This window comes from Aquarana catesbeiana, linkage group LG06, assembly GCF_042186555.1.
Source record: "Aquarana catesbeiana isolate 2022-GZ linkage group LG06, ASM4218655v1, whole genome shotgun sequence".
Lineage (NCBI taxonomy): Eukaryota > Metazoa > Chordata > Amphibia > Anura > Ranidae > Aquarana > Aquarana catesbeiana.
Genome location: NC_133329.1, coordinates 41,861,166 through 41,873,249, shown reverse-complemented (window position 1 = coordinate 41,873,249; position 12,084 = coordinate 41,861,166). Strand labels below are relative to the sequence as shown.

At 44.2% G+C, this 12,084-nt stretch overlaps 1 protein-coding gene across 1 annotated transcript in view; it reads right to left on the bottom strand.

Annotated features, from left to right (window-relative positions):
* Positions 1-1,414: 1,414 nt before the first annotated feature.
* Positions 1,415-12,084, bottom strand: part of LOC141148353 (nuclear factor 7, brain-like) — a 35,948-nt gene continuing 25,278 nt past the window's right edge. Inside the window, exons 6-9 of the mRNA XM_073635745.1 lie at positions 11,100-11,333; positions 10,967-10,989; positions 6,865-6,995; positions 1,415-5,318 (exon numbers count right to left, since the gene is read on the bottom strand). Coding sequence (XP_073491846.1) covers positions 4,780-5,318; positions 6,865-6,995; positions 10,967-10,989; positions 11,100-11,333 — 927 coding nt within the window. The 3' untranslated portion in view covers positions 1,415-4,779. The remainder of the gene's footprint in view (positions 5,319-6,864; positions 6,996-10,966; positions 10,990-11,099; positions 11,334-12,084) is intronic.

Here is a 12,084-nt window from a genome sequence, read left to right as displayed (position 1 = left end):
GGATTCCAGCATAGGGGGGCAACAGGACAAATCCCCCCTTAGTCTTACCGGAGGCTCTGCTGCTCAGCCGGAGAAGGAGAAAGTGTTTGGCTCCTGACACAGCGCTGTTTCCAGCCTGAGGCGGCGAGTGCTCAATAGAGCCCCCAGTGCTGACATATAGGCATGACATTATTATTTTTTAAAGGAGACCGTCATAAGAATATTCAAAAGATTTCTTAGAAAACTCCACTTACCTTTCCCACCGCAGGGTTTTCTGTGGTAAACCAACAGACCCTTCACGGTGGGTTCCGTTAAACCTTCAGGAGCAGGGGATCCTTGAGGAAACCCACAATCCTGGACCTGCAACAGCACCCTGCCAGTAAAAACTTTATGGCCTCACTACCAAAAAGTACTGGATCCCAGGGTCCAGCTCTCTAAAAAGAGAAGCATTCACAGGCAAAACCTTGTTTCTTCGGATACGAGGCCCGGGTACCATTCAATTTGGCCCAAAATAGGACACTTTGAATGGATCCGGTCAGCATGGCTAGCCCCAGCAAGGATTACTCCAGTGGAGCTCAACACAGCACATCTTTACTCGTGACCAACGCCTTAGACACTGGCGAAAAACTGAGGTGCTCCCAGTAATGGGAGGGGTTACATGGGGAGTGCACTTCTTGTCTTAGGGCGTGCCAGTGTCCATCACCTGAAGGTGGCCTATAACCCACATAGTAACTACTATGGCTCTGTGCCCCCTGATGTATGAAAAAAAATATCAAGACTCCCCACACTCTGGGGAGAATCAAAAATAGTTAAAACCCGTCACTGCAGTACTGTTGTTCAGTGAAGTTGTAAAATTAGCAGTAAGGTTGTACATGAAAAAGACTAAACACCCAGAAGAAAATAAGCCTTGCGATCTTTCTAGATCACTTAGCTACTTTTAGATCATCAGGCAATCAACCTCTGACATTCGGTATACCTTCCAACAAATCTTTTTGTTATCTGTCCTGGATAGCTGGCATTTTTCTGTAGGCAACACCCCTAATGCCTCTGACTTCGACTGTTGGGACTATCGAAATGTTATACAATCAGTCCCAATGTCAGCAACTACAACTCATTTTATCAAATAGAAAAGAGAAGAGGAGACTTAGAAAGGAATTAAGAATATTTTTTTTTAAATTGTCTTAGCTCTCAAACATCTTGGAGGACTGGATCACGCAGGTTCAGAACCAGACGGTGGTTCCAGGTCCAGACCAGCCCCATTTTACCACTAAATGTTAAGTGGGGGGACATTCGTTCTCAGTGAACTTTGAAGTCCAATACCTCACTGAGGTGTTGGTCAGGATAGTCCGACCCGGGATCCACTCGTTGGTTCCGGCTCGAAGGACCAAAATGTTAGGAATATTCTTGTCCTGTGATCAGTCAAACTCCAGATGTATTGAAAAACCATACAATTTATTTCAATTGTGTGACACAAAAGGATGAGTTTCTTACACGTTTGAGTGAAAAGCAGAAGTCATCCAGAATACAGGATGTAACTTTCTTTTGTGAGATCAACAAAAAGAATCCTATTGGCTAGAAGCTCACTGGTGGCTCATGACGCATAACAGCTTTATTTGCCAATTCACAGTGAGCTTCTTATAAACGTATTCCCTTATATAGCAAAGCCTGTGGTTTTCTAGCCTTAGTCAGTTAGTTAAAAACAATAGATAAGAAAACAAGTTAAAGCAATGTGTCCTTAGACGCCATTTTAGAATCATCAGTCTCCATTTCAGATAAAATAGTCACACGATAAACATTAAAACTTTTCCAACAGATTCCCACTCCACCTCCCTTCTGTCCACTTGGTCTGGGGGAGTGAGTCCAGAGAAAGCCACCATGGGAGAGGGAAGCAGGAGAAGTAGTATCTGATTCATGAAGCCAGGTTTCAGTAAAGTGGGCCGGTCTGGATGAAGTCCAGGGCCAAATTTTTGTCCCAGTCCAGCCCTGGCAGCAGACCACCTTATTTAACCACTTGCTGACCAGGCTGTTTCTGGCACTATTTGTTTACAAGTTTAAATCAGTATTTTTTGCTAGAAAATTGTTTATAATCCCAAAACATTATATTTATTTTTTTTTTAGCAGAGACCCTAGGGAATAAAATGGTGATTGTTTCAATCCTATGTCACACAGTATTTGCAAACACAATTTGTTTTGGAAAGAATACACTTTAATGAATAAAAAAAAAAACACAATAGTTACCCCAATTTTTTTGTATAATGTGAAAGATGTTACACCGATTAAACAGATACCTAACATTTCACGCTTTAAAATTGCGCATTAACAGAGGTCTAGCACTAGAATTATTGCTCTCGCTCTAACGTTCATGGTGCTACCTCACATGTGTGTCCATTTATATCACTTTTATTCCTATTACAAGGAATGTAAACATCCCTTGTAATAGAAATAAGGACGTCAGGTCCTCTTTATGGAGAGATCGTAGGTCAAAAAGACCCCCAAATCTATCCTTTACCTATAAAAAGCAAAAGATCAAACAAAAAAAATAAAAAAAATTGTATATACATTTTCTTCCAGCCTGGACTGCAAAATACATCATGGCGTCTCTCTGGTCCTCCAAAGCCAGAGAGACGATCAAGGAGTGTTAACTCTTTGATCATCTATGGGAGCAGCTGGCTGAACCGTTTTTCTCGGGCAAACTGGTGAAAATGGGAAGCCCGAGAAACACTGGCGAGCGGCGGAAGGGTGGTGGTGGTGGTGGGGGGGTTGATGTTCCCTTCCGCCGATTCAGAAAGTTTCATGAGAAAGCAGAGAAAAAAAAAAAAAGTACCGGGGGTTATGGCTCAGTCTTAGTTTGTAGGGTTCAATAATGGGTTGGCCCACCCTTTGCAGCTATAACAGCTTCTGGAAAGGCTGTCCACAAGGTTTAGGAGTGTGTCTATGGGAATGTTTGACCATTCTTCCAGAAGAGCATTTGTGAGGTCAGGCTGATTACCAAAAAAAAACAACCATCTGGGTAGCAGTGACCATAACCTGATTTAATGTTATCTGTAAGCAAGAAACACATACGGGAAATATAAAAACACCTAACTGTAAGAGAGCAAATTTTCCAAGGATCAGGGCTGCTCTCCAAGTCTTACTGTAGACTGGGAGGGAATATTGACATCGATGAACATAGAACAGAAATGGGAAATCTTCAAAGACTGTATGCGAACTCACTGCAAAGTACATTCCCAGGGGCAATACATTTAAAAGGCTAAAAACAAATTCTATGTGGTTCACGGCCAAAGTCAAAAAAGCTATACATAATTAAAAAAAGAGCTTTTAAAAAATATTAAACAATGATAGTGTTCCTTCATTTTTAAGGTTACAAAGAATATAACTGGGTACTAACATTTATAGGTAAGATTGTAGGTTTTTTTTTTTTTTTTTAAATGGTTTAACCAGATGGACTTGTCTCTTTTTTCAACCTAACTATATAAACTATATTTTCTATCGGGTTGAGGGCACTGTGCAGGCCAGTCAAGTTCTTCCACCCCAAACTCGCTCATCCATGTCCTTATGGACCTTGCTTTGTGCACTGGTCCAAATCATTTGGTGGAGGGGGGGGTTATGGTGAGGGGTTGTATTTCAGGGGTTAGGCTTGGCCCCTTAGTTCCTGTGAAGGGAGTCAGCATACCAAGACATTTGACAATTTCACACTCCCAACTTTGTGGGAACAGTTTGGGGATGGCCCCTTCCTGTTTCAACATGACTACGTACCAGTGCACAAAGCAAGGTCCATAAAGACATGGGTAAGTTTGGGGTGGAGGAACTTGACTGGCCTGCACAGAGTCCTGACTTCAACCTGATCGAACACCTTTGAGACAAGTTAAGCGGAGACTGCGATCCAGGCCTTCTAGTCCAACATCAGTGCCTGACCTCACAAATGCGCTTCTGGAAGAATGTTCAAACATTCTCATAGACACACTCCTAAACCTTGTGGACAGCCTTTCCAGAAGAGTTGAAGCAATTATCTTATTATACAGGATTTATATAGCGTCAAGAGTTTACGCAGCACTTTACAATATAAAAGGGAGACAATACAGTTATAATACAATAAAATATAAGAGGATTGAGGGGGCCCTGCTCAGAAGAGCTTACAATCTAATAGGGTGGGGCAGGTGGCACAAAAGGTTGTAACTGTGGGGAACGAGCTGATGGAAGTGGTAAAATATTAGTTAGAGACGTGATAGGCTTTCCTGAAGAGATGAGTTTTCAGGGATCGCCTGAAGGTAGCAAGGTTTATAGCTGTAAAGGGTGGGCCAACTCAATATTGAACCCTACGGACTAAGACTGGGAAGCCATTGAAGTTAATGTGCATGTAAAGGCAGGCGTCCCAATACTTATGGTAATATAGTGTATCTTTACTATTACTCCCAGGAGACTGAGAACTGGTTTGTTTCTTTTGGGGCCATCCGGAAGAGAATGCTGGTATTTTTTATGGATTTAGCAAGTAAATCAGTCAGCTCAGGGATCTCCAAACTACGGCCCTCCAGCTGTTGCGGAATGACACGTCCCATGAGGCATTGTAAAACTCTGATATTCACAGACATGAATAGGCATGATGGGAATTGTAGTTCTTGAACAACTGGAGGGCCGTAGTTTGGAGACCCGAATCAGCTCCTCCTTATGTAATGGAGATGAGGAGGGGGAGGCTTTGTGTAGTCCAGCAAAGGATAACTGGGCAGGGCTGACAAAAAAAAAAAAAAAAAAAACAAAACATGAAAAACAATTCAATATTAACCACTAACACGACCTAGAAGATCAGTTATGAACAAAACGTAGCGGCTCAGCATTGCGCCCAGAATCGTGCAGGAATGGAGACAGATACGGGTACAGCTTCTCCGTGAAGGTGGAATTGAAGGTGTAGATGACGGTCATATCATCGGCATTGTAGAAAGAGATCTGGCCTCCTTCATAATCCACGTACACTCCGATTCTCCTGGGTTTGGATTGGAGAATCAGGGTCTTGGATGGAGACTCCAGGGCCTTGTAGGCATTGCCGTTTCTCAGCCAGATGGCCCAGTAGCCGTTCTTGGGATTCAGCTTGATCTTACCCTTGCGGTCGCTGGATTCACTGGCCATACCAACATCCCAAGCGGTTTTGTTTCCCACATCCACCTCCCAGTAATGGCGGCCTGAATCAAAGCCCTGAGAGCCGAGCACAAGAATACACTGGCTGAAACGCTTCGGAGTGTCAGGCAAGGGGAGCTTGGTGTCCCCATATTTAACACTGGTCAGCCCATCAGATAGGATCAGATTGGGGTGGGCTGTGCTGGGATCCAGCTGCACTGGAGTCAGATCTGCAAAACAAAAAGCAGTGTCATTTTCAGTTTAAATGAGGTGCTCATTACAAAATTATAAGCAGCAGCAGCAGAGCTCCCCCTTCTCAGCAGCGACTTGGTAGCCCAGTTCCTATGCTCCTACCTCTCAGCAGTGACTTAGCCCAGTTCCTATGCTCCTACCTCTCAGCAGTGACTTAGCCCAGTTCCTATGCTCCTACCTCTCAGCAGTGACTTAGCCCAGTTCCTATGCTCCTACCTCTCAGCAGTGACTTAGCCCAGTTCCTATGCTCCTACCTCTCAGCAGTGACTTAGCCCAGTTCCTATGCTCCTAGCTCTCAGCAGTGACTTAGCCCAGTTCCTATGCTCCTAGCTCTCAGCAGTGACTTAGCCCAGTTTCTATGCTCCTACCTCTCAGCAGTGACTTAGCCCAGTTCTTATGCTCCTACCTCTCAGCAGTGACGTATTAGCCCAGTTCCTATGATCCTGCCTTCCATCAGGGATTTAGAAGCTCATCTTCCCTTGCTACCACCTCTCAGCAGTGACTCTGCAGCATATTTCCCCCTGCCCCCATTTCCCAACAGCAAGTCCCTAGCTCATCTCCTCCTAGTAGTGACTCTGTAGCTCACCCACCCTCTCTGCAGTGACTCGGGTCATCTGAGTCTGCTCCCGCTTCCTAGTAGTGGTCTAGTAGCAAATACCCCCAATGCTCCCCAGTATCAAATCATTGGTTCATCTCCCCATGCTCCAGCCTCCCAGCAGCTTATTTCTTAGTACTTGAATATCCATAGCCCGGCCATAGATTTACTTTAAGACATGCATGTCAGGCCTCTTTAGTTCAAGTAACCAGATCATAACATATACTCACGACAAATTAAAAATTACAGACTTATTCCATTAAAAAAATAAAAATAAATAAAAAAAAGTCAAAAGCAAGAGTTTGCGGTCAGCTGACTTCAGAGCAGCCCCTAGAACAGTGATTGTAAACCTTGGCACCCCAGATGTTTTGGAACTACAGTTCCCATGATGCTCATGCACTCTGCCGTGTAGTTGAGCATCATGGGAAATGTAGTTTCAAGGTTCACCATCACTGCTCTAGAAGGATCCTGACCATATATTGTTGGGATTCACCCAGCCACCCGACGGCTAGCTCCAGCTGAAGCCAGCTACACCCGCCCAATTTCCACGATGCGCAGGACGGGCATCGCAGAAAGTGGTGAATGACAGTTACCACCCTCTGCTCCGAAAAGACAGAATGGAGTGATCAGGGGTCACGAGATCACTCAGTTCTTGGGCTTAGAGCCGGCATGCTGCAGCATGGAGGAGAGTACAGATGTTTTGTTTAATTATAAACCCCATAGATCTTTAAGGAGACCTAAAGGATCAGTTTCTTGTTATAGCTCCACTAAGGAATGGGGCCTAACCCAGCATACACTGTGGGCCCCCCCAATGTACTAGAAAGTCCTTAGCAGGCACCATGGTCGAAATGCCTTACCTGATAATACTGAACTGCCCTGTACAAGTATTGTATTCTCAAATGTGAAAATATGTTTTAAACAGAACTTACATGGCACGACAACAGACTTCATCTGCTTCCACGCAGAGTACTGAATTGGTCCCTTGAATGTCCCCTGGCACAGGTCTTTCTCAATGAGAGTGTTTGCAGAGGACATGACATCTTTTTGTTGCTGCTGACATCTGGAAGGAAAGCAGAAGTAAAACTTAATGTAGAACTTACAAGGTGAGGGAAATGTATAAAGGCCCACGGCCCAAAATTACCTCCCTGCAAACAGCAGGACCCTTACTTCATTAACATCACAGCACTTTAAAAAATTAGTTTTTTTTTTTTTTTTAAGGTGCGGGCTTCTAGGCCTATCTTTGTGCTGGGTTACCCATAGCTCCCAACTGTCCCCGATTTTGAGGGACTGTCCCTGATTTGGAGCAATGTTCCTCCGTCCCTCTTTCCCCCTCATTTGTGCCTCATTTTGGTCTGATCTATATAGTTGTATATGAATGCACTTTTATTCTTTCAAAATGTGTTTCCCAGTACTAAACCTTTCATCCAATCTCTAAATTGCTTCATTTGTAAACCTTAAAAGCCAATATAAAGGAATAGGAGTGGTAAAAAAAAGCACTTGTGGATTTAGTTAACATTTTTGGTTAATTCTCCTTTAAGGGGGTGTGGCGTTTCCTATGCCTACATACGTTTTCTAGTAGGTGTCCCTCATTCCCATCTCAAAATGTTGGGATGTATGGTTACCTACCTAGTGAGGCAATGACCTGGAACAAGCATGCACCCATTGAAATCTGAACCCCTGTGTACGAGTGTTCTCCCATATAACTACCACTACAGGATCCCCTTACAGGGAAATCATACACTTTAGCACGAAGAACTATTCCCAGCAACATGTAGCCAGCAATATTTCCACAACACAACTATTACCTTAACCTCTTAACGCTGGTGCCTCCTGGCCCTTTAAAAAAAGTTCATGACGCTGGGAGCGCAGCTTAAGATCACGTGAACGCGGTGATTGGCTGTCACGTGGTCTGAAAACTCCCGATTGCAAGACGCGATCAGGAGCTTTTGGTTAGCCGAGAGTAACTGTGCCGACAGGTGTATTGACAGCAATTCATGCAAACATGCAGCCATCGGCGCCGCATATTTGCGTACAGCATATGCCAAGGGGTTAACCAACTGACCTCAGGAAGATTTTACCCCCTTCATGTCCAGGGCATTTTTTGCTATTCGTCACTGCACTACTTTAACTGGCAATTGCGCTGTCATGCAACGCTGTATCCAAATGAAATTTATATCTATATTTTATTTTATTTATTTATTTTACACAAAAGAGCTTTCTTTTGGTGGCCAAAAAGGTTGGAAAAAAAACAAAAAACAAAAAACACATACTCTCGTTTGTTATAGATCAAAAAAAAAAAAAAAATTTCTTTATTAATTGAAGTCAAAGTCACACACAAATATGTGCATATTAATTGGTTTGTGTGAAAGTTATAGGGTCTACAAACGATGATATATACTGTGATTTACATGGCTATACGGTAATAGGAGGTGATCAGAGACTAATAGTGGGACTGAGTGGCAGAAAATCTGGTGCTAACGGACACTGGCTGGGAGGGTCCCTAGCTGACAGTGATCAGTGATAATATATACACTGTACTAATGACACTGGCTGGGATTAACATCTAGGGGCAATCAAGGGGTTAACTGTGTGCACAACAGTGTGTAATATGTGCTTTTACTTTTCATCTGGCTGGTTTTACTCCCAGCTTTGCAAGGAGAACAGTCAGATCGCTTTTCCCTGTACACAGAGCTCTGTATTTTTGTAAACACAGAACTCTGTGCGATTGGTCACAGCATGGGTCGGGAACGTGAGCACACTGCCGAACCAGGACGATGCACCCGATGTACAAGTACATGGTTGTGCCTGCATTTGCTAGCACTATATTTACTGTGAGCAGTTGGCAGGTGGGTAAACTGCAATGATTGGCAGCTGTACAGATATGGAGGAAGAATTCTTGAGGGAAGGAGACAAGTGACTAACTTTGATTACTGTGTGACTAAGGACAAATCTGGAAACCCATTAGAGGCGCATATGGATGGAGACTAGGACATAGCAAACCTACGCGGCTACAGAGATGACCTACTTTGATACATCTAGCACTGTCTTTACAAACATCTTCAGATTAAAAAAAAAAAAAAAATGATAGGGAGGACCCTCAAGAGCAGCAATAGCCCAAGAGAATTTGCAACTCCTCGTCATGGTTACCTTGATGTGAGTGTTTCACAAGAACTGGCAACTCGCCTAGACATGGCTACCTTGATGTGAGTGTTCAGGCGAGTTGCCAGTTCTTGTGGGTCATGGCTACCTTCATGTGAGTGTTGCACAAGAACTGCCAACTCGCCTGGTCATGGCTACCTTCATGTGAGGTCGAGTTCACACAAATGCAAATTGGATTTGGGTTTCCCGGGAACCAATTCATATGACATGAGTGTGACCCTGGCTCTCAATGGAGATGGTTCACACAGCCCCAGGGCTGCCACTGTCCACATTTAAAAAGGGCCCCAGTTGAAGGCTCTTCAGTCGAAACGCGTAGGGCGTTTTAGCTTCCCACATTGCCACCAATTTTTATTCAGTGATCACTTTTTACTCTGTAAGGCTTTTTATTCAATAAATCCCTTTATTTTTTGACCTACGCCATGTGGAGCCCCTTTTCCTCTTTTTTCTTCATGACTGCATCCATGATTGGTTCCCTTTGACCTTTTGAACCTGCCTGGAATCCGAGAGCATGCGAGTGAGCTGACAACTCCCACCTGTGACTGTCCTGGTTATCGGTGACTGTGACCCGAGTGACAACCTTGCCTATCGGAGATCGTGACCGAAGGGAGAACCTCTGGGGAGAGTTCACGGGAGGCCACCTCCACAAGCTCTGACAGACGTACTGCTATATGGCAGATACGTCCCACTGGATCTGGTAAGAGTACCTAACTCTAGATGTTTATGACGTGTTGCCTGTGGTTGCTGTGTATTCCAGTCTTCAGTCAACATCCTGTGTCCAAGCACCCCCTCTGTTTGAGAAGACTCCTATTTATATTTATTGACTCTAGTCTCTTAACTCTAGTCTGCAGAGCTTAGCACATTTCTTTTGGACATTCTTATACACTTCACAAGTGTTTATTGTGTTGATCAACATCACTTATAGTTGCTTTAAAGTCACCGATTTATTTATATACTTTTATTTTTTGTTTAGCGCTGCACGAATTTTTTATATATTTGATGCGACTTGGTTTGTTTGTGTGCTAGCTGCTATTCACCACATTGTTCACATACATTTGTTTTGGGGTCAGCGCAGCTTCTCATTTATATCACATTTAAAAAGGGTCCTGTTCGTCTTTGGATCCGATTCAGGTGCAAATTCAGGCCAGAATCAGTGAACAGGGACGCACCGGACCCCCTGCTGTGACCTGCGGCAGCAGCATATGTGAACCCAGCCTGAGTATTCCACAAGAACTGTCAACTCGCCTGGTCATGGCTACCTTAATTCAAGTGTTCCACAAGAACCAGCACCTCGCCTGGTCTTGGCTACCTTCATGTGAGTGTTATATGATAACCGGATACTTCTTTGGTCATGGTCATCTTGATACAAGTGTGTGTTCCATAAAAAACTTGCACCTTGTCTGGGCATTGATACCTTGATGTGAGCGAGTTTCATGACAGCCTGCAAACTCCTCTGATGGCTCCCTGAAATGTGAGTGTTCTGTAAGTACATGCAAACCCTCTAGTCAAGGCTATCTTGATGTGCACCAAGAGAACCTGCAATTCTTCTGGTCTTAACTGGTGCTCTATTTTAAATTTTTTGGGGGAAGAAGTGATCTGCAGTTCTCGGGGAAAAAAGCTGCACAGTATAAGGCCCTAATCAATAGCGGAGTTCAAGATCTTGAAGCAGAAACCTCTACTGGACATTTTAGAGTTTGAATTAAAAAAAACTCAGATTACAGGAAAAAAAAAAAAAAAAATGGATGAAACGGACTTCATTTTGTTAGCAATACATGAAGGAAAGCATTTCTAGCTTGCTGAGAGATTACTGTTACTACAGTTTCTAGGTGGTTACTAAAAAGCAATAAAGCTGCACAGATATTAAAATGAACTTACGTCTCAATGAACGTCTTGATGTCCTGCAAAAAAGAAAAAAAAAAAAAAAAAAAAAAATATATTAACGTAAGGGGAGATTCAAGGACAACTAAAAGACCAACATCCAATGGAGGTTTTGGGTGTCTCCACTCACAGTCAGGAAAGAAATGGAGTCCGTATCATCCAGCCTCTCCTTGGCCACAGTGATATGCTCCTTGATGTTGTCTCCACTCTCCTGCATCTTGCCCACGTTGGTCTCCATTTCCTTCAGTAGACTCTCACCCTCCCGCTGAAGCTGCTCTAACACTTTCTCTTTTCGCTCCTTCAGGAACTTGTGCAGCTTCTCAAACTCCGAAACAATGTGCTCCCGGTACTCCTTCATGTTGGACTGGAGGTGGAAGAGAAGAGGTTACAGTTCAAAGAGGATTTACATTTAGGAGACAAAATTTCAGTTGCACCCCAATCAAGAATTCGAAAAGACAACACCTTTATTTTTTGGCGCCCCCCCTCCCCCAAAGCACCCACCCCCCATGTTGAGGGCATGCGGCCTGGTACGGTTCAGGAGGGGTGGGGGGTGTGTTCACGCGCTCGTCCCCACCCCCTTTCCTGACCGGCCGGGCTACGTGCTCGGATCGGGGTCTGGTATGGATTTTAGAGGGGACCCTACGGCGTTTTTTCGGCGTAGGGGGTTCCCCTTAAAATCCATACCAGACCTAAGGGCTCGCCGCAATAGGAAAATTTGTTTTTTATATTGCAGCGAGCGCGAGATGCAATACCCTGTCCGTCGGACCAGCATACAGACGAACAGACTTTCCGTCAGGAACGGAGTCCGGCGGACTAAGATTTGAAACATGTTTCAAATCTAGGTACGGCGGACTTTTGGGAAAAAAAAAAAGTCCGCCAGAGCCTACACACGATCGGATCGTTTGGCGGACTCTGGTCCGCCGGACCAAGTATGCCGGAAAGTCCACTTGATTCTGAACACTTTTTTTTTTTTTAAACCAGCGCTACTGGCAGCCGAATGAACCAGAAGTGACGTTGCTTCCGTGTTTACACAAAGGAGACTAAGCAGTTTACGGCTTCCTTCCCGTCTCACTCTAGCTGGCGGAAGTGCCGGATCGTGGATCGGGTCTCCTGGT